This window comes from Falco biarmicus, chromosome 8 (genome assembly GCF_023638135.1).
Source record: "Falco biarmicus isolate bFalBia1 chromosome 8, bFalBia1.pri, whole genome shotgun sequence".
NCBI lineage: Eukaryota > Metazoa > Chordata > Aves > Falconiformes > Falconidae > Falco > Falco biarmicus.
Window position 1 is genome coordinate 57352561 of NC_079295.1, and position 22372 is coordinate 57374932.

Sequence of the window (22372 nt, forward strand, 5' to 3'; positions counted from 1 at the left end):
GCGGTCGGGTGGGGCGTGGCCTGGCCGGGCCGGACCGCGCCGCCGCCGCTCGCCGTGGCGCCCGCACTGCGTGGCCGGGGCGAGAGTGCTCGGTGCGCGCCCGGTGTCGGGTGCCGGCGGCGCGGGGCCGCGGCGAGCGTTGGTCCAACGCCCGCAGGCGGCAAACGGCCGCGGCGGGATGGAGCGGTGGCTGAGGGAGCCCCCGCTCCGCCCCAGGGCTGCCCCGGGGCCCCGCCGGCGCCCCCCGCCGCCCCGGCCGCAGGGGGAGGCGCAGGGTCCCCCCAGGGTGCCGCACATCAAAGTGGAGGAGCCCGAGCCGGGGGAGGCGGGGGGCGGGCTGAGGTGCTTCCCGGCGCCCTGGGAGGGTCGGGAGGCCCTCGGCTCCGTCCGGAGAGAAATGGCCCGTGAGCGAGGCGGCGGTGGGAAGGAGCCGCGGGAAGCCGTTGCTGTCAAGGTGGAGCCGCCCGACGTGGCCCTTGAGCCCCGCGGGGTGAGGGCAGGAGCGGGCGCTGGCCCCGCTGCCCCCCCGTGCGGGCCTGCCCGTGCCGGCACCGATGAGCGCAGGGTGCAGCCGTGTGAGGGGCTTGGGGTCCCCCCTGGAGATCAGAAGGTCGCGGGTGTGCGCCAGCCCTTGGCTCCGGGGGCCCGCACACAAGGCCCTCTGCTGCCGGTGAAGCCAGTGCCGCTCAAAACAGAGTCTTTACCGGAGCCTTCAGTAAAGATCGAAACTAAAAATATTCCCTTCACAGTACTGCCCTCCGATTCAGGTATTGTGTTAATGAGAGCTCGCCGGGGTTCGGCGAGTGGCACGCAGGTGGCAGGTTATCGGACAGAACACTAGTAGTGCAAAGGTTCTGTCAGAAAACCATCCCTTCGGCTGGACCTCAGCTCGTACAGCTCTTCTTCAGCATGAGACATAAACGCATGGGAGCAGAGAGCTCTCTAGGGTTTGTTAAAGTCAATGTTTTGTCCATTTGCTCCCTGACTACATTAAACCCCTTATAAGAGTGTTCAGAGTTGCACTGGGTTGTGATTCCAAGTTTAAGGTCAGGGATCTGCTTGATTTTTAAAGCTGGGAAGCATTCATACACCTCTCTGAGAAAATCTGGACACATTACAAGAGGAACATTTTGGAACAGCGGGATTAGAAGCTTACTTTTTTGAAAGGGATCTAGGCTTTCAAAATTCATTACTTAAAAGTGAGGTCTCGAAGACTGGAAGACTTTTGTTCTTCATTGATAATGTGAAGGAGTTCATTTTGAAGGCTTTTCCAGAGAGGAAACTGCTTTCTCAGGGATCAGTCGAGTTGTGAGGGGCCTGGGGTTCATCCTGTCACCAGCTCAATTTAAATGCTGTCATGTTTACAAAGAGCCAAAGCTGAGTATCATCTAGCAGTCATTGGTAACACAGGCTCCTCCAGCAAAACGAGTGTTCAAATCTGAGAAAAGGGGGACAGGGGGACACCAACCAGAACCCCAGAACAGCAACAACCTCAGCTGAGAAGCCAGGGACTGCACAGGTCCCTGCCATACCATCATTAGATCTGGTCCCTGCATCGCTAGGGCTTGGGGTACGTAGTTCTGGTGGTGATGACAAATTTGTAGTGGTGGTCTATGCTATACAGTGTTTACGTTATAAATTCAGAAGTTCATAAATTCTTAAGAAAACAATCTAGCCAAATGAAATGCAAACCAGTGTGCTAGGAGTCCCATATGCTGCCTTTTTTTTAAAAAAAAAAAAAAAAAAAAAAGTAACAAACCCCAGGTAAATGATTAGGTAAATGACTCCTTATGCAGGATTCCTTATGCAGCAGTTCACTGAAGGTTAGTGGAGGGTACTCCCTTAGCCTTAGTTATTTTTCTAGGAACTACTCTCCAAATGTGCACCCAGTTTTATGTGTTCCAAAGCTCTAGTGATTCTTTTGACTGTTGCCAAATATCCTTTTGATGTACTATTGAATGTAACCTGTATTCCATATATTGCCTGGAAGATGATCATCTTTCCTCATTTGTTGCATAGGCATGCCAGATGCTCCATTTAGCAAGGACAAAAGTGGCCATGTAAAGCGTCCAATGAACGCATTTATGGTGTGGGCTAGGATTCATCGGCCTGCCCTAGCAAAAGCTAACCCAACTGCCAATAATGCAGAAATCAGTGTTCAGCTTGGATTGGAGTGGAGCAAACTGACTGAAGAGCAGAAGCAGCCCTATTATGATGAAGCTCATAAAATACAACAAAGGCACAGAGAAGAATTTCCTGGTAAACATATTTATTTACCTGAATGCTTTAGAAGTGCAAGAGTTTTTGAAAAAAAAAAAATCGATCTCTTTCATTAGAACAAGTAATACAGTCAGAAAAAAATTACAAAAATTTCAAGCACACAGTCCTTCTGTCAGCCTTCTAGTGCCTGAAAACATATTAGTTTTTTTAAAGCATCCAAAATGGTGTTTGATCCTTCATAGCCTCTAATGTTTCTTATGGTCTTAGACCACCACAGCTGCAGCAGCTCTTCTGAATGCGTTAGTCTATTGGCCAGATAGCAAGTTTATTGTGAACATGGCCTGCTGCATCATTTTACATGCTCCAAAAAGAGCTGCCCAGGTGGCCTGTGGTGACACATCCATTCCTTAAAAGCAGGAAAGGGAAATGCCATAGGAAGCACAAATGGCATTGTATTCTGTGGGATTCTTCAGTGTGTAGACTTGGGATTCCCAAATAACAGTGTGGAAGATGTTGTTTCTCAGCCTTTTGTGAAAAGGGTTAAAAATTTGTACCCTTCACAAACTCCTTTCTCCATAACACTGCAGTTCAATAAAACAGAGCCTAAGTACTTTGAACATGCTTTTTAAAAGCTGATGAGATACCAGGTGTTGTGGTCCTTTCTCTGTTGTCATAATCCTGTAGTTCATTATTATGGCTAATCCTGGTAAAATCTGACTAATCTGTCATAAACAAGGAAAAGGAAGGACAGCACTCTCCCTCTCTCATTGCACCCTTCAAAGAAGAAAAGAAAAAAAGCATCTTCTTTAAAGTTGCATTAAGAGTTAGCCTGTGTAAGAAACTGAGCTGCTCAGTGTAATTTCGTATTTATACATCTTGCAAGGCAAAGGCAAACACACTCCTCCAAAATCTATACAGGGTTCCTAATGGGTTGTGTTTTCCATTATCTCCTGTAACCTGTGGGGATATGTGAGACTTAAGGGGTTAAGGAAACAATCAGGAAAGACCCACATTTTGAATACAGTCATGGTTTATTTCTGCGCTGAAAGCCCATGGTACAGCGTCATGTTCCCCTTAACCTGCTTTCCTCAGCTGTGCCACATCCCCCACTGTTCTGTATTTCTTTCACTCACAGTTACTATTTAGTAACATAGAAACTATGCCCAAATACATCTACTTTATTTCGACCTCTGATGAAATGCCCGATTTGCTAGCTCGCTGAAACAAATGGAGTACTGCCATTGACTATACGTGCCGTTGCTGAACTCATTGGTTTGACATGTCTGCATCTTTTTTCGTCTCTGACAGGTTGGGTTTATCAACCACGACTAGGCAAAAGGAAGCGTTTTCCACTCCCCGTTTCTACTGTATTTTCCAGCACTTCTCAGAGTATCGTCACTACAAATCCAGGTGGCATTTATCCCTTCCAGTCACCTGCTTTCTCTGTATTCATCCCCAATGTTAAGAACAGTACTGGGCATCCACCCTGTGAGTTTTCAGGAATTAATTATTTTAAAAATTCACAATTTACCTACTATAGTAAAAGTTATACATACGCTGCGTACAGTCAGAACAACTTCTCACTTTCTTGACATCACTGTTTCTACCAGTCCTCTGCAACACACCTCTGCCTCTTGGTCTCTACCTACTGTTTCCTCAGCCTCTTAAATTCTTCTCCCACAGATCCTTGGTATTGTCTTTGTAGTTCCTGGTTCCCTCCTCCTACCTCCTGATCTTTTTGGATCTCAATTGCTTCCTGTTAAGCTACAGCTGTTTCTTTTTCTTGTTCTGTCTGCACCTCACATTCATCCTACCTCACCAGCTCTAACTGCACAGTGCTCAAACCCTCCCTACCAAGCCTGAAAAAGCTCCTTAGCTTAGTCCATGGCGCCTCCACCCTGGCGTTAGTGTCCCTTGGGGCAGCATTGCTTGAGAGTAAATGCTCAGCAACTTGGATTGCTTGCAAGAGACAGCAGGACAGAATTGTCAACAAGGTCATCAGAAGGGAAGTCAGTAGAGTGTTAGTGCTTGCTGCAATATTAAAGCAGTCACTGAATCTGAACAAGACGTTTTTCATTTGCATATTTTCCATGAAGAGTAACTTGGGTATCTATGCACATCTGGAAGAGTTCTATATGTAGTTGCTATGAACTTGCACATACCCACAGTTTGAGCATATGTAGCTGAGCTTTTATACAAACAAAAATATAGTTACATAAGGAATGCATTAAAAAGGTGCACCTAACCTGGAAGGCTTCTCCTTTTTATAAGAAGCCAATATGGGCAGTGAAATAGGGTGCAGCCTGAGAGCCCTCAGTCAGGTGTAACAACTGACCTGCATATTTTGTAGTGAAAGAGCTCTGACTCTGTCAGTGCATGGACAGCGGATTTCAGCAACAAATAGTTTAGATCCAGGCAATGGCATTTTTCTCTTTAAGCATTACTGACATGGGCTGCTCTCTTTATAATGAGACAAGAGAATGAAGTGACTTTACACTGTGTGGTAGTGTTAGCCAGGGAACAAAAAACCTGTCTACACGAAGTAGATAAGCAGGCACTTCTGTATTGCAGCACTGGGTACTTGGTGGAATCTCCACAAATCAAGTATGCCTATACCAATTTCACCATTACATTTATACACAAAATTTACAAGGTAGCACCCTCCCAGTTACAATGATTGGTTGGCAATTTGCACATAATTATAATATCTGCTGTGTCAGCCTCTTCAGTTACTACGCTTGCACAGAGGAAGGGTCTTCACCTGGGCAAGGGTCTTCCTGACCTGTGGGTGTGTTCTTTACTATTACAGTGAAGGTAGTTCAATTTGGGACACCTTAAAAGTAAGTTTTGTTGCCAAGTTGGATGGCCAGGTACCTACCTTGCCAAGTCGTCCAATAACTCATCCTATACACAATAGAACCCAGGTGCTCTGGTTATGGTCCAGAGAATAAGGACTTCAAGTAACACAGCCTCAAATGACAAGTAGCACAGCAGCCCTTACATCACTGGTTAGGAAGTATTAACATAATGGTAACATAGAGGCTGGTCTCTTAAAAAATCACGATGTTCCTATAGCTGACTGTTTCACAAAATATAGAAAGATTCAGTCAAACTTTCTGCAAGTTTTAAAGACAATCCGCAACAGTAATATTTGGAGATGTAAAAAATGCTCAGCTTTGTTCTGGTGAAGTTCAGAGTTAGTGATGTGATCCTTTCTCAAATCCTTCTGTAAATTGACTGAACATTCTTAGTTTTCTTACTCTGGTGTATTTTATAATGTTTTATTGTCCTCAGATGCTACTATTGTTATCCCAAATCTGGGTTCTTCACCCAGTGTTCAAGAGCCAACCCACACACAGAGTCAAGCTAGTTGTTTACTGAATGTCTGCACAGAGGCGGGTGCTGGGTGGTAACACCACACAGCTAGCCCACCTCTTAACATAGGGTAAAACATTTTATACACTTTGAACAAGTGTTGACAATTCCACTTGGTCACACTTAATTCTCATAGGTTCATAGGATCCTCATCTCCATTTAAAGATACAGTGTTTTGGGGTTTTTTTTGTTTTGGTTTTTTTCACTGCTCATGTTCTGTGGGGAGGGGGCTGTGTTAGTAGGGGGCTTTCCCAGCTGGAGGGTGGATCTCTCAGTGTGCTCAGGAGGATGGTTCACACATAGTTCAAGTAATTTTCTGCTTGGTCTCATTAACCATTTGGTTCTCCTTGAGATTGTCTTGTTACCTCTTAGCTTGAGGTATTTATGGTGTCTATTCCTTCTCCCAAGGCTGTTAACTGTTTCTAAGGATTAACTAACATCCTCCATTTTTCAAATTCTTTCTTTTTTTCCCCCACTATACATATTAATATATTTCTTCTGTTTTCTCTCTTTTTAAAAATTAAATATTCTTGTATCACTATGTTTTATTCTGGAATTTATTATCCTATTGTGGTTGAAATTACTCTTAAATACAAACTGTTAATGTCTAGATGCATTTACGTGCTGTTGACTCAGAATTTAGACTCTTAGACTAGGTAGTGGGATTTGAAAATACTTATGCAATGTATTTTGAAATCTTTCTGTATAAAGGCGGCCCTGTTGACATGAGGTGTTATTTGAGACTGTACATTCAAGTGTAAGTTCTGCAAAATATTTCAAAGTGAAGTTGGCTAGTGAGTACACTCATTGGTGAAACAAATAAGAAAACATATCAGAGAGTAGGGTGTTAGAACTGTTGCTTCTGTTGCTCACTGCTGCTTTGGCACCACACAGTTTTGTTAAGAGTTTGTCTCACTCCAACTCAGCTAGTAGACTTGGAAGGTCTTTTGAGCTTCAGGCACTAAATGCATCTTCCAGCCCCATTCTGTAGCCGTATCAGGACAAGATACAGCCCTCACCAGCCTCACAGCCTCAACACTCGCCAGCCAATTCCTTCCTCTTTCACCCTTGCATTTCTGTAGAAGGAAGCTTGAATGTGTGGGCTGCAAACCCATCTGTCAGAACACATACAGGCCAAGTGGTGTATGACTGAGTTGCAGGGAAGTAATGCTAGAAAGCGTTTTGGGAGAAACGGTTCTGGCTCTGGGTGTTGTTTGCTACACTGCTGTTTATGAAATCTCTCGTGTTTGATAAGTAACTGTTCTGTTTCCTAAAGGTGAGCCTCCGTCTGCCAGCTGTCTGTCAGCTTCTTCCATTCAACATGCTGGTCCAATTACTCTTTTCCAGACTACTAGTGCAAGCATTGCATCAGTGGCTGTTCCACTTCCAGCTCTGCCCCTGCACCCTGTAATTTCACCACAGCACATTGCTGAACCTGCTCAGATAGCAGGTCTTGATGTATCATTTGGGCTCAATTGCTCTCTGAAAAGACCTACACCAGTTTTCAACAGAAACCCAAGTAACATAACCGCCACCATTGGCAGAATTTCTGTCTCTAATAGTGAGCTGCCAAAGGAGTACCCAGGGGTTTCTGTTTTTCCTAGAGGGATACCTCTTCCCCAAACTGCCCCTTTTCTTCACTCACAGCTCTGTGAGCCTCCTCGCACCCATCAGCCAGCCAGTCTATTTGGAATGCCTCCTCAGTTTTCGTTTTACCACCGTTACTTTGTACCTGGACCGCAGTATTTCCCCTCAAGGTAATGAAACCCTTTATTTCAATACCAGTAAGAACAAGTGCTAAAAGGCAGAGAGTCTTTTGACTTGCAGAAAACAGATGGAGTATTCAGAAGGAAAGGTGCTCTTCCCTTCCTACAGCTCTTGTGTGATGGGACCTGCTGGCCTGAGGCTGCTCGTAATACATGCCCAGTTATTGAAGGCTCCATAGTATTATTGCAGTAATTGGCACTCCCAAGCCCACAGTAAATAGAAGTATCATCTTTCCACTTTATGCATCTAAGTGCAGTTGATTTCCACAGAAAAACATTAGGTAGAGATAGTGTAAATATATTTTGAAAATGATCGGATAGAATTAAAGTAGGTGTGTGAGATGTCTCCTGGGTACTATGATCGCAGCTATCATAACTACCAATATTTCTGAAATCCAACCTGGTGGGAAATGTCTTCACAATTCATATGTAAGTAGCAGTTCCTGGTTTTTCCTCAGCAGTCTCTGAGCAGTCAATCAGAGATTGCTTGATCAAAGAATTCACAGGCTAACAAATGCAATATCCCATGGGTATTTCCTAAGCTAAACATGCACAGAAAGCACCAGTGCCCTCCCAGCAGCAGGTGTGCTGCTCAAATGCAAGTCATCTGATGGCCTACTGAGGCTTGTTCTTTGTAAGGCATCATTTTTCTTTCATGACTGTGCAATATCTAACATGACAAATTATTATGACTATTAGACTTAAATTCCACCCATTTATACACTGCTCATTCCTACTAATAGCAGCAACCATTATGTTCCTATGGTGATAAGACTATCCAGTCATTAATTAGGGCTGTTGATGACCCATCAAACTAAAAAGAACTTTATGAGCTGGTAAGCACAATACAAGACATTTCTATTTTTGAGGTCCTTTAAAGAAACAGAGGACACATTCCCAAAATTGCTAAAGGTGAACTTTTCTTAGCCCTTGGTCTCTGCAATTAGACCATTTTGTGAGGCCTCTGAGGGAGAGGAGTGTTTTGTACCATAAAAGACTGTTCTGAGTTTACACATTAATGAACTTCTGAAGGCTGCCAGCTTTGCTAATGCCAGGATCTTTATAATGCAATGAGCTGTAAGTTCGTATTCCTATAAATTTATTTATTGTATACAAGAATCAGAATTTCTGAGTAGCACTGGCAGTAAAAAATATATGCATGCAGATTTATGCACTAAAAATTTAAATATTAGATTGGAAAGATGAATAGTTTCCTTGAAACCTCAATAGACATTGTATTAATGTCTTTATAATGTCTGCAATATAGAGCTCTATTACTTCTTCATATGCTGTTTTGTTAACAATGTAGTGAATTTCTGTAACATTGTGCAAATTACAATATGTGTGCCACTCCGCATCAGAATAAAAATTCAGACTTCTGACACTGGAGGAATACAGTTACATTTGACATAGTAATTTTCTGCAATCTACTATGTGGTTGCTTGTTAAAAATGTATCACTGTATATTCTTTAAATAGTAACATTGACAACCACATATTTGGCACAAGGATTCTTCTGTCAGTTTCCTGTTTGGTAACGTAACAGATGCAAGGGTTCACTCAAAAGACTAAATAAGAGCGTTTATCCCAGCTCTGTCACAAATTTTGGCATACAGAAATAACACAAACTGAGTTTTGATGCTTTGTTTTACTATTTTGAAGTACATTGGTTAACATACTGCAGGCTTATCAGATGCTGGCTTATCCATGATGCTATTTCATTGATAAATACCATGGGTTTGTGTGTTCGTTTTCAAAGCAATGTCAAGCATGTAGCTAGCATGAAGAGCTGCGTATGCAGAGACATGGAATCTGTGCATGACTCTTGTTAGGACCCTAGTGTTGAAATTAGGCATGGTTTAAAGTATGCATGTTTTGAATATTCCAGCAGGATAAGCTGACTAGCATAGAAAATTGATGTAATTCTGCTTTTTTTTAGTTGAATGGAAGTCCAGGCAATGTGCATTTCTGAAAGCCAACTTTCGATCTCTTTTAACTGCAGCATATGCCCATTCAGCCGACCTCCATTTGCCTGTGGGAATTTCTCCAGCTCAGTGCCTGAATGCTTTGGCTTTTATAAAAATAGGTACCAAAGACAGGAGGTGATGTTTTCTGCTATGGATGAAGGCTATCCTTTCAAGCAATCCCCAGAAGAAAGTACACGTCAGAACCAACGCAGCTCTGAGAGCCTTCAAGTAGCGCCCTGTCACAGCAGCTACAACCAGGAGCAGTATTTAAGCCCCCTACAACAACTGGATGTTGACGTAGTGAGGGAGGTTTTATCACCATACAGGCCACCTACTCCCTCCACCAGCCGCATAGTCAATGTAACTGACACCGATGAGGAAGAAGAAGTAAAGTTGTTGCAAGCATTGTAATTTTTAAAACGAATTATAATCCAGAGAAATAGAGAGTGGGCAAGAAATGTTTTCAGTCAGTATGTTCAATGGAAAACGGTAACTTTGAAGAGTTTGATGATCTGCTAGTATTTTAAGAGATTGCAGGCAGATCTGGGGAGGTCAAAAGCCTCTGGAATTTTTCCTGCTTCATCAGGGCATTGTTTGGGTCAGAAAAGCACTTAACACAGGAATTTAGCCTTAAGCATGTGATAATGTGCTTTCCTGAGGAGAGATGTATTTAAGTGCATCCTTTTAATGCCCAAATAGGCATTCTGATGGTATTTGTCATAATTCTGTAGGTATTACTTAGGAGTTTTAGCAAGTGAAATAATTCTGGTTTATGACTTTAATATAATTCTTACTGCAGTAAAATATTTTAAGGCCTGGAGAGTGAAGTCAAGAATGATTCAGCAATGCTTTGTATTTTTTCTTTGATGAGACAGTTTTAATGTGGTTATTCTTAACTGTAGTCTGTATTTGTGGTACAACTGTTGTATCACACATTGAAAACTTAGATCAGTTTCAGTAATATCTTGGTCTGCAACCAGTTCCATTAATAAAAGGGGGATTGTTCAGAAGGTATGGCGAGGCATGGTAGCACCCAGAGAGAGGAAAATGGATGGCATCTGGCCCTGTGACTTACACTAGTGGGCTGTGACTTGATCCCTGAGCATAGTTATATTGTAAGGAATTCTCCAGAGACTACCAAATTCTCTGAAGAATAACAAAGGCTTTTAATGGAGAGAGTATCTGTGCTGAACTTGGAGAGTAATGAAATTCAAAACTTTTTGGCCAAACTTTGTAATTCATGTTAGTAACTTTTTTTTCTTTCTCCCTTGCTTTGTGGAATAGATGGTTATTTTCCTCCGGGAATCCTGTTATTTTGCTGTTGTATTTGAATAAACTAATCTGAACAATGTATCCCTAGTGTTTCATTTTAAACCAAAGCCTTGGAACTGAGTGGGGACAGCCAAATCCTAATTTGTGTAATTCAGAGACTTCCTGCGCAGCTAAACTGCATATGCCTAGAATGACAAGCTGAAGTAACTTTTTCACACAATTTGGGCTATTAATACTAGTGTGTGTATATACGTAAGTGTGTCTTAATATTTATCATTATGTAAATCCAGCTACCACAAGAATACGGGAAGAACTGAAAACCACGGGCAGAGAAGTCAGTCCGTGCTGGGCTGCCAGAGGATGCTGAGGAATGATTCAGAGGAAGCTACATCAACCGTCTCGTGTAGGACATCCTGTATTTTACGGGTTATCTGTTGGACCCCAAGTGTCCTCTCAAACCCGAGGCTTCGGCCCCCGATGTCCGTTGAGACTACATTATTGATAAAGACAGGTACGAATGAAATCTCCTTAAGCCTCAAAAAATCCTAAGCCAGTGTAGAGTAGATATACTCTGGAATCTTTGCATTTTAAGTTTTCAGTCTCATATCAACATTTTTATTATGCTTTTCTGCTTCTGTGGGCTCATAACTCCATTTTCCAAGTCCAAGATCAAAACCTCTCATTTGAGAACTACTTTTTTGTAGTTAAAGAACACATTTTGTAGTTAAGGAACACAAAAGCATGAGTAAATCCTGTCTACCCTACTACACATTGCAATTGTGTTGTAAATAGGCCCCTGCTCCCACTGCATCTGCAGTGCAGATGGATCCTTAAGAGGAAAGTCTTATAAATAGTATAAAATGCCTGTTTATTTCTAAATTATCTTCTTACTGAAAGCTGATCTGGCCTGCAGGAATGCATGTGGGCAAATGTGCTAATTCCTACACAATTATCTTTTAGGGTATAAAACAGCTGTTTGTGGGATTATTCTCCAGCTCTAACTTTCTTCTTCTCCAATCCAATTTTCTTTTTACACACTGTGAACTCAGGTGTAAGACATATTTCAATGCACCGGAATCTAGAATGGGTGCTTGCCATGGGTACTACAAATTTACTTCCTTCTATACGTTATATACATATACCTATAAGTTTGAAGGGAGGTGCCTCAGGGCTGCCTCGTTGTATGTACCCTGAGCTTGTTGTGCTGATAGATCAGAGTGAGCTTCAGTGGGTCCAGGGATTCAGCATTTGCTGCACAGGATCCATCTGCTAACGGGACCTTTGCTGTTCATGTAGGAAAACACAGTATTATACCCTCAGTAGATACCTGTTCTGTTTAATACTGTCACTGAAATTGGGAATAAGAAAACTCCTTAACACCAAGGCAGCATTAAGAAGCAGGCATTCCTTTATTGCTGTGCTGGGTGCACGGGGGATCTTTCCACCTAACGTGCATACCGTATGTTACGTTTTGACGAGATTATATAGACCATACATACGTTTATACATTAGATTTCTCAGAAAAATCATACATATGCATTCAATAGGCAGTACTATATTAATTAAGCATCACGCATGCTCCTTACAGGTATTTTAGAAAAATTCTGGAGGTCTCAAACAACAGTTGACACTCTAGTTACTGCTGATCGAGAACTGAACCTCAGTTATCTTCCCCTATGTGGACTTGTCTTGACCACAGTTCAACATCTTTTGGCAATTTTGATTTCAGATCCAGCTTTGCAAGAAGATCTTTTGGTTTAGATCTGTCTTGGAATTACTGATTAACCCTCCCTTAACAATCTAATGTTGCACAACTACTGCTTGATAGCAATTATCCATAATAATTATACTGAAACAAACAGTCCACAGTAATTATACTGAAATGAACAGTACATGGTGACAATATACCACTAAAGCCAGTAGAAGAGAAAACAGGTTTAAGACATCCTGAATATTAATGGGAAACAAAATGTAGGGCTGAGCCCTCCCTGAGTGGGTCACAGGCAGGGCCCGTCAGCCCCTTGGCCAGCGTGTGCCCTCCTGCAAGCCCACCGCTCGACGGGACAGAGGGCGCTTGGGACATGAGACAGGTGTATTCTACTCTTGCGATACTTTTTCTTTCTTTGCTGTTTGCCTTAATCTACATTAAAACCCACCTTGCATGCTTCTCAGCTTGAAAAACAAATGAGGTGCAGATTTTCCAGTTTCTTTTGTTCCTGCTGCTCTAAAAATCTAAAGACATTCAGTAGTGCTGTAGCTGACCAGTTGGTGGGTCGGTAGTTAATGGAAGGTCAGTCTGTTATTTAACTTGAAATTTAGACAAAATATGTAAATATCTATAATGAAAAATGAGGGAACTTGAAAAAAGGAGGATGTTACAGTTAACAGAACACAGCCTTGGGAGAAGGAATAGACACCATAAATACCTCAAGCTAAGAGGTAACAAGACAATCTCAAGGAGAACCAAATGGTTAATGAGACCAAGCAGAAAATTACTTGAACTGTGTGTGAACCATCCTCATGAGCACACTGAGAGATCCACCCTCCAGCTGGGAAAGCCCCCTACTAACACAGCCCCCTCCCCACAGACTGTGGGAAACCCCCCAGCCCACGGTACCTTTCAATGGAGCGAGGCTTATAAGACCCAGTGAGAATTAAGTGTGACCAGACAGAATCGCAAGTGCTTTTTCGACGTGTATGGGATGTCTGTCCGGTGTGACACGCGGTGAGCAGTGCCCAGGCTCTGGGCGGGGGCTGGTGGGACACAGTGGGTGGTGAGCTGGGCCAGTGACACAGCCCTCCCTGGCCACCTGGGTGGGAGCAGGTTTGCCCGGAGTGGTGCATGGGGTGGACCCAGCATCTGGGTGCTGCTCTGGGTGTCAGGTTGGCTCAGTCCCGAGGATCCGTTTGCTGAGTACACGAAGTCCTGGTAAAGACTTTTTTTTTTTTTTCTTTCCTGGGAAGTAATATAGGTTCCACCTGCTCCACCGAGATACCTCTTTGCATGCCTTTAGGATGCATCCTGAAAAACTGGAACTGTTTCGGTGGGGGACCCTTAACTAAAAGAAAATTACACAGCTCCTGTAATAAGTGGTGGCCAGAGTGTAAGTTGGGTGGTGGTGAGAAATGGCTGGAAAATAGGACTTCAAATTAGAATACTAATATTGTGTTTAATAATTTTCTGTAGGAGAGTGGGTAACTGGGATGAAGTACTGATTTGAAGGATGATTTGTTCTTTGCATTGTGGGATAATTATGACATAAGAAAGAAATGTAAATTGTTACAGAGCAATCCGAGTGGTACCAATGCGTTGGCTGAAAGTGAACTGAAGATGCAGAGGTGCTGTTAGGCTGGTGGTATTGGGAAGGGCTGTATTAAGAGAAACGAGGAGCCGGAGGATGTACAAGTGTCAGTACTGCTGCTCAGCCAAGAAGAGGCTAGTACTAATTCGGATGAGCCATCTCCTCAAATGGAAGGGGGAAATTTCTCTCCCGTTTCAGGCAGAGCTTGGGCTCAGCCGCCGGTGCTACAGGCACCGCTCCGGCCGGCAGTGGCAGTTGAAGGTTTGCTGGTGTTTGGGCACGTCCCGTTTACCAGCTCAGACTCACTCAATTGGAAACAATCAATGGGATCATACAGCAATAATCCACACAAGATGTATCAGGGGAATGAATTGTGTTGAATCATAATCCCGTCTGGAGTGGCATGAAAACACTGTTAAACACTCTTTTTACTACACAAGAAAAGCGGTTGGTTTTGGAAAAGGCTGAACAAGACACTCAGAGGCGAAATGCTAATGATGACCCTGCTAGATTTATGCCTAAAACTGATCCAGAATGGGACCCAAATACTGGTGCTGGGAGAGGAATGATTAAACAGTATCAGCAATTGATTTAATATGGTATACAACATGGGGTCCCGAAATCAAAGAAAGTGTCGAAGTTACGTGAAGTTAGACAAGGAAATGATGAGAATCCCTCAGCATTTTACAAGAGGTGGTGTGAAGCAGCTAGAAAAAGGACTGATTTAGAACATGAAGATGAAACTAATAGGAGAATGTTTAATATGTTTTTTTATTGAACAATCAGCTTATCAACTTCAGATACAAGAAAAAAGATACAGAAAATAGGAGGGGTAGGAGGAATGACAATCTTTCAATTGATAAAAACAACCTATGAAGTATATAATAATCGAGATGAAGTAGAGAAGAAAGAAAGACTAAAAGATCATAAAATGAAGGCTAATTTGTTAGCGGCCATAATTGCTGGGAATTCTGTGAGAGGCAAGGGAAGAGGTGAGGGTATTATTGAGGAAATATCCAAAGTAGAGACGGAGGCCAGGGCTGGAATTCTGAACTGGTTTTAGAAAATTCCGTAGGGCTGAATCAATGTGCCTATTGTAAGTAAAGGAGAGGGACACTGGAAAAATGAGTGCCCAAAAAGAAGAACAATTCCCCAAGAAGGGATGACCCCTGAAGCTGATCTGATTCCAGTTCAGCTGGGGAACAAAACTGTTGATTCCTTGGTGGATACAGGAGCGACATATTCAGTCGTGACTGGTTGTAAGGGTCCTTCAAGTAACAGCTGTGTGCCACTCATGGGGGGTCACAGGGAAGCGAGATTTGAAATGATTTTTAAAACCAATGGAATGTAAAATTTGAAGTAAAACTCTTAACTTGCAAATTCCTCTACATGCCAGAATATCCCTTAGCCCTCTCAGGGCAAGATCTGCTGTGTAAATTAAGAGCACAAATAACTCTCTGATAAGAGATTACAGCTATACCTGCCAAAGGAAACAGCTTGGAAGGCTCAGATTTGGTTATTAATGAAGAAACAATGGGGAGATGTAAACATCCCAGAGAAAACTTTGGATGCTGTAATACCCACTGTATGGGCAACCAACAGAACCTAGAAGAGCAAAGAATGCAGTACCAGCGAAGGTTGAATTAAAACTCAGAGGACAACCAGTAAGAAAAACAGCGATATCCTATTAAGTTAGAAGCTCAGATGGGTTTAGAACCACTAATAAATTATTTTATTCAATGTGGACTATTGAAGGAGTGTCAATCTGAATATAATGCCCCAATCTTACCAGTTAAGAAATCCCAGACTCAAGATTACGTATTGGTGTAATATTTGAGAGAAATTAATCAAATGTACATCAGCATCAGTTGATGTACATCCTGTGGTTCCGAACCCCTATACCTCATTATCATCTTTATCTAAAAACAATGTCTGTTTTTCAGTATTAGATTTCAAAGATGCCTTCTTTTACATACCCCTGGAGGAGAGTTAAAAACTTTTTATGTTTGGATGGGAAAACCCAACAATGGGACAAAAAGTTCAACTCTACTGGACGGTGTTACCCCAGGCATTCAATGACAGCCCTGCTTTGTTTGGTAATGGATTGGGCAAAGATTGGCAAGGCAAAAATTCTTTGATTACCTTGCTCAATATGTAGATGATAGCCTACTGGGAGCCGTGACAAAACAGGAATGTCAGGCAGCCACCATCAGCTTACTGAATGTCTAAGCACTTGCTGGGTACTGGTATCATGGGAAAAAGCACAAATTTCTCAGCTGACTGTAGAATAACTGGGTTTTGAGATTTCTTAGGGCAAGGGAACATTAGGAACAGAATGAAAAGAGGCAATATGCTGCATAGCCCCTCCAAAATCAAAGAATTCAGAGGATTTTTAGGAATGGCCGGGTGGTGTCGCCTGTGGATACCAAACTTCAGTTTATTTGCTAAGCCCTCAGATGCTGCTGCCAAAGGGCCTGAAGAAATTCTTGAATGGACCCCTGAGTGTTGTAAAAGCTTTGACGCTACAAAATTGGAACTTATGAGGGCCCCTGCTCTGGCATTGCCAGACCTGGGTAAGCTTTGCACTTTACATGTGTATGAAGAACAACATGTGGCCTTAGGAGTTGTTAACTTCAGTCCCTGGAGACTGGAAAAGGCCGTGGCATACTTCCCTAAGTGATTAGTTGAAGTGAGCAAGGGATGGCCAGCACGCCTCAGAGCAGTGGTGGCAACGGTCTTATTAATTACAGAAGTTTGAAAATTGACTTTGGGACAACCTATTATTGTTTTTGTGCCTCATGCTTGTTCTGGCGGTACTGGAGCAGAAGGGCCATTGCTGGTTGTCCCCGAACAGATTGATTTGGTATCAGGCATCCTTGATTGAACAAGGTGATGTCACTTTGAAAGTGACTTCCATCCTGGATCCTGCCACCCTATTTCCCGTTAATGAAAATGATGAACTGGAACATGACTGTCTACATGTCATATAACAGGTGTATTCCAGCCAACTGGATCTGAAAGATAGACCCTTAGAGAATCCAGACGGGGAATTCTTCACTGATGGAAGCAGTTTATGGACAACGGGCAGTGGAAAGCAAGGTATGCTGTGGTACCTGAACAAAAGAGCACCTGTACCTCTGGACGCCCCAGTACATACCTCCCAGCCAGGAGATCTGGTTTGTATCAGAACCTGGAATGATGAACCTCTGAAAGAACGCTGGAAAGGACTATATTTGGTATTAATAATCACATCCACACAGTCAAGGTAAAAGGAATAAACTCTTGGATTCACTATACTCCAGTGAAGAGTGCCCCTCTAGAAGAGTGGAAGTCAAGAGAGACTGGATCTTTGAAATTAATACGGAGTTAATGAACTGTACCTGAACTAATTGGAGATCAGTGGTTTATTTGGATTGTGTACAGGGAGAAAAATTTATTGTATTTTGTATTATTAGTAATAATAACAATGTTATTATATCTTCACAAGTATACAGACTTTTTAGAATTAGAAATGAATGAACTACAAGGGGTAACGGTCCTCTTTTACTTGATGTTACCAACACATAAAGGGAACCAGGACAGTCTTTTAAGTCCATGGGACCAGAATGTCCACTTCAAGCTAATTGGGGAGGGGATTTTCAAAATTCCTGGCCTGTTCCTGAAGGAAAAGGCTGGTATTGGCTTTGTCGGGAAAAAGGCTAGAAAAATTTTACCAAAGAATTGGGCAGGAATATGTACATTAGGAGCACTAGTTCTGAGCATTACAGTAATGTGAAAATCACATTCTAAAGCCTGGTTGAGAACCTATTTCCAGAGATGTAAAAGAGGCCATAATCCACTGAGAGATGTATAACTTTCCACTCTTTTGCTTGGTGGTTCCTTCTGTGGCTAGGAGTAATTGAATTAGAAAAATCTATTGTAAGTATCTGCAATCATAGAAAAAAGTGGGAATGAAACTGCTTGTGCTACGGTGGCTTTACAACAGGCAGTTAGACCATTAGCTGACATTGATTGCAATTCAAAATTGAATGGCTTTAGATATGCTTTTAGCTTCACAAGGGGGACTGTGTACTGTACCAACTACTGGTTGTGTGTATGTGGATCAAAGTGGATGCATTTCTACTGATTTGAATTAAATTTGGAAATAAACTAAGATTTTTACATGAAACTCAAAAGGTTGATACCTCTAGGATTTAATCACATGGATAAAAAGGTTGTTAAGCATATTGATAATTGGATTGTTAGTGTTTGTATGCGTTTAAGTATTGATCCAATGTCCCTGTAAGTGTTGTTTGATGTTGATAACGCAGTCACAGTCGGGAGATAAGGTGAGACTTATCTAAAGGAAAGTGTTATTAGGTAGTCTCAAAGAGGGGGATTGTAGTCAACTGGCTCACAGATACCTGGTTAATAGGAGCTCAGTCTGTTATTTCACTTGAAATTTAGACAAAATATGTAAGTATCTATAATGAAAAATAAGAAAGAATTTGAAAAACAGAGGATGTTACAAATAGTGAACAAAGCATGGCCCTGGGAGAAGGAATAGGCACCATCGATACATCAAGCTGGGGTATTCTACCCTTAAGTTCACTTGTCTGTAGGAATGAAGCAAAAGTAGCAGCAGTGACCCACCCTTTAAAAAAAGCGTAGGGAGTGCTTGATATTATTTCCCTAACAGCACATCAGGACAAGCCCTTGTCTAGTACCTGATCATCTTACAGTGTTTCTCCCTCTTTGGCAGGACAGCTGCTCTAGGGCTCTTCCAAGTATTCCCGCTGTCCTACACGGGTGGTGGAAAACCAAAGCTGAACAGAATATTCTGGGTCATCCCAAAGCTGTTCTCAATGGTTAAGACTCAAAATGAAGAAGTTTGCTGTTGAATCGCCAGTTCCCTTCACAGCCTTCCTCTTTTGATCATTTCAAGTGATCTGAAGGAGAAAAATGATCTGAAAAGTGGAAGATTTCACATTCCACTCAAGTCAGCCAAAGATACAAAATTTTTCATCAGTGTCTGTAATGCAGAGGTTCGGCAGGATAAAGTCTTCTACCTCCTCCTGCTAAAACTTTGATTCTTGGTAACGTTTTCTCCAGTGTCAGCAGGAGTCTTTTCAGAGCAGCTCATTCAATAAGCTGTCCTATTTCTAAAAAGAGAGTTCCAATAAAATATTACTGAGCTTTTAGTCTGATTCATGTCCAAGTCATTCTCTGCAGAAGTGTGTTTCTTGAACAGGCATTCCCCTCTGTAGGTCTTTCTAGTTCCTTCCAGGTGGTTAACTCCTAATTTACTGCGAACATAATGGGAGAATCATCGTCTTTTGCTTTCCAGCTAACAACAATAGTGTTAAATCATTTTGCAAACTGTCAAGTAAGTGCAGAAAAACCCCACTGCAAAAGCACTCTCACCAGCTTCCCCCTGGGGAAACTGAAACACTCATTTTCAAGCCTACTGAACAACTGCGTGCACCAGCCCTTGCTCTGGGTGCTGCATGGAGGCTGCTGCTGGCAGGTATGACCGTCCCCTGGCCGCAGAGGATGCAACAGGTAAGGGAACAGAGCACAGACCTCCAAATTCCCAGCTGGTACATTTAATCAGGCAGTTGGGATCCTTGAGGAAATGAATCTGTGTAATTCCCAGTTATCTGAAAGCCTGACCTGGCTCTGTGAATCAGGCAAATGTCCCACTGACTTTGGTAAGAGGTTTTTGAACACGTGGGTACAGGCAGGATCTGACTCATCCTGTGCCAGAGGCACGTGGCGTTGCACATCTGAGCACTGTGAATAAGGCTAGAATATCCTGAATCTTTCCATGCAACAACATCTCAGTAATGTGAGCGATATATCATATATAAATATAGATTAAACTATATATAACAACTGCACAGTCTGTGATTATATTTTTATGGAGGGAGTTTCTAGTGATTATAAATTAAGATATCAATTCTCATATTACCAAGATCCAAAGATAAAAATGCCACTATGTAACACATGCAAATATTGCATATATTTGTATGGTACTTGAGTGCTAACAACAATCACAAGTAGATAGTTGTTGGCCTAAGTATTTTACCAATCTTAAAATAAGGCTCCTTTTTTTCCATTTTATCCTTTTTTTTTTGGACCTGATGTTCTTTTAGAGAAATATATGGAGCAGTTCCTGTGGAGATTTGTTGCACTGAGAAGATTTGTGACAGTCTTTCACTGCAAATATACATGTTCTTCATCAAAGTATTTTTTTTCCCTTTGGGCAGGCAAAAATTTTATGCAGGGATGAAAGCAGAATTGCTAAATTTGTGTCTACATTTGGCATGCATTTTTACTTATTTATAATAAGGGCACCAACAACAGTGCCATTGTTTTCTTCTATATTACAGGCAGCTATAAATAAATGGGGGAGTTCACAAAGAAAAACAAGGTTTCCCTTCAAGATACTCCATATGATTAGAAAAGAGCTGAAGTCTGGTCCCTGGATTTTTGATCTGGGAAATAACAGTTGTGCATTGAAAATTTGTGACCTGTCGCAGGCCAGCTGATTTGTCATTTATAGCCTGCTCACCCTGATGGTTCCCCCCAGGTGTCCCCAGGATGCCCTAGCTTTCCTCTGCCAGGGTGATATCAGGGACAAAGTGGCCCTCACAAATCACAAAGGTTCAGCATATGAGGTGCTGGGGGAGAAGGGGGATGCGGATGAAAGTCATAAGCCAAAACGGTATCTGCAAACAGAAACAGTCACATTTCCTTTGGGCAACTGTGGCAGGAGTCAGCAAAGCCCTTCAGTAAAAGAGAGCTCAGTGGTTTCAGTAGCATAAATAAACATCTGGACAAGAGACAAAGTCATTGTTATTATTATCTAGCGAACCTTTATTCTAAATGGAGTATTTCTTTCCTATCAGCCTGATTTACCAATACACTCTGAAACATAGCCAGGTGCAAATTCTCCTCATTTCTTCAGTTGGTTTCCTGGTGGTTCACCTACACAGGTGCTTTATAGAGATGGATGGGAAGGGTTGCATGGATAATGCAGATTGATGGCTGTCTGAAGAGTGTGACAAGGAGGTAATGCCTTTGCCTGCCGCTCTGAGCTGACCCCATAAAACCACATCAGTCCACCCTCACAGCCTTGCTCATGCAGCTGCAGTTGAGCTGGGCAGGAGTCACAGCAGGGGCATATGAGAAGGCAGCTGCTTTTCACGGGCTCAGTGTGTGCGAGGAGCATCTACAGCACCATGGAGCTCAGGGGTTCACGGCCGGTAACCAAGTCAGCATGGCCCCACTGACTTGGACTCTCCTATTCTGGTGCCACCCTGCCCCCCACCAGAGCTGCCCCAGCAGCGAGGCACTGTGGCTGGCAGTCCTCTGGGTGCTCATCTCCCTGAAGGACAGAGGACCAGCAAAGAGATGACGTGTGGATGTCAACCCGTGGCTCAGCCCTGAAGGATGCAGGAAAAGACAGGGATGCTCCTTTGGGAGCAGCATGGGAGTAAGCGGATATATCCCTGAAGGGCAGTACAGGGAATATGAGCTGTGGACGTTGCCAAGCCCTTCCCCAGGCCCAGCCCCTCCATCTGCCTTAAGGGGAGAGAGGCAGCGAACATCTTTTTGCCTCTACCCTTTTACATGGGCACATAAAGATCTATCCTATAGCCCTTCAGCTGTCCAGGGACAATGCATTTCCCAGGTGCAGAGGGATTTAGGATGCCTCTGGAACCACAGGTTCGGCTGTGAATGGTTCGACTGGTTAGGATTACACATAGATATAACATACATAAATAAGCAACTAAAGCGATGGCACAGCTCCTACAGGAGCCGCTTGGCAATGATGTAGCAGCTTCCTGCCACCACGTTTCCCCTCTTTGCCAGCTTTGGAGGGAAGCACAATGGATTTCTGTGCTGGGAAAAGAGCTGGGAAGGGGAAAGACACTGCAGCGGGAGCCCCGGGGTGTGCCCGGGCTGCCCCCTGCCCCGGGCACAGCGCAGCCCCGCACCCCGCCCCGCCGGGCACAGCCGCTGTCGCATCCGGGGCGCATCCCCGCGGTGCTGTGGGGTGTGTGTGTGTGGGGGGGGGGGGGGGCGTGGAGGAAGAAGAGAAGGAAGAAGAGGAGACACCCCCCTATCCCCCCCGCCCGGGCAGGGGGCTGCAGGGGCGGATTGCGGGCCGGTGGTGGGAGGGGAAAGCCGCGCCGGAGGTTTTATACGCGGGGCGGCGGCGGCGGCGCGCCGTCTCCTGCCCGGAGCCATGCGGGGCCGGGGGCTGCTCTGCGGCGTCGCCCTCTCGCAGCTGCTGCTGCTGCTGCCGCCGCCGCCCCGTGAGTGCGGGGATCCGGCGGCATGAGCTCCCCGGGGGGGGTGGTGGTTTGGGGGGACGACCACCCTCCTGCTTCTTCTACAAGCCGCGCGGAGCTCTCCCCTCCCGCCCTGGCTTTGGGGTGTTTAACCCCTCGGGGTGCGGATGGGGTCGGGTTCCTGAGCAGCCC

General features: G+C 43.6%; 2 protein-coding genes across 2 annotated transcripts in view; both read left to right on the forward strand.

The window, feature by feature from the left end:
- The first annotated feature begins 45 nt into the window (after nt 1–45).
- Nucleotides 46–10625, forward strand: SOX30 (SRY-box transcription factor 30). The gene is made up of 5 exons (XM_056348057.1): nt 46–767; nt 2020–2259; nt 3529–3708; nt 6872–7352; nt 9363–10625. The coding sequence occupies exons 1-5, from the start codon at nt 179–181 to the stop codon at nt 9736–9738; spliced, it is 1866 nt and encodes a 621-aa protein (XP_056204032.1). The 5' UTR covers nt 46–178; the 3' UTR covers nt 9739–10625.
- Nucleotides 10626–22087: 11462 nt separating this feature from the next.
- ADAM19 (ADAM metallopeptidase domain 19) overlaps nt 22088–22372 on the forward strand; it is a 34521-nt gene continuing 34236 nt past the window's right edge. Inside the window, exon 1 of the mRNA XM_056348045.1 lies at nt 22088–22204. Coding sequence (XP_056204020.1) covers nt 22135–22204 — 70 coding nt within the window. The 5' untranslated portion in view covers nt 22088–22134. The remainder of the gene's footprint in view (nt 22205–22372) is intronic.

What these genes read in the sequence shown, in the direction of transcription:
- SOX30 (XM_056348057.1), top strand. Translation starts at nt 179, where the DNA reads ATGGAGCGGTGGCTGAGGGAGCCCCCGCTCCGCCCCAGGGCTGCCCCG. An exon ending in GCACAGAGAAGAATTTCCTG is followed by an intron (nt 2,260 to 3,528) that starts GTAAACATATTT and finishes CGTCTCTGACAG; the next exon opens with GTTGGGTTTATCAACCACGA. An exon ending in CCGCAGTATTTCCCCTCAAG is followed by an intron (nt 7,353 to 9,362) that starts GTAATGAAACCC and finishes TTTTAACTGCAG; the next exon opens with CATATGCCCATTCAGCCGAC.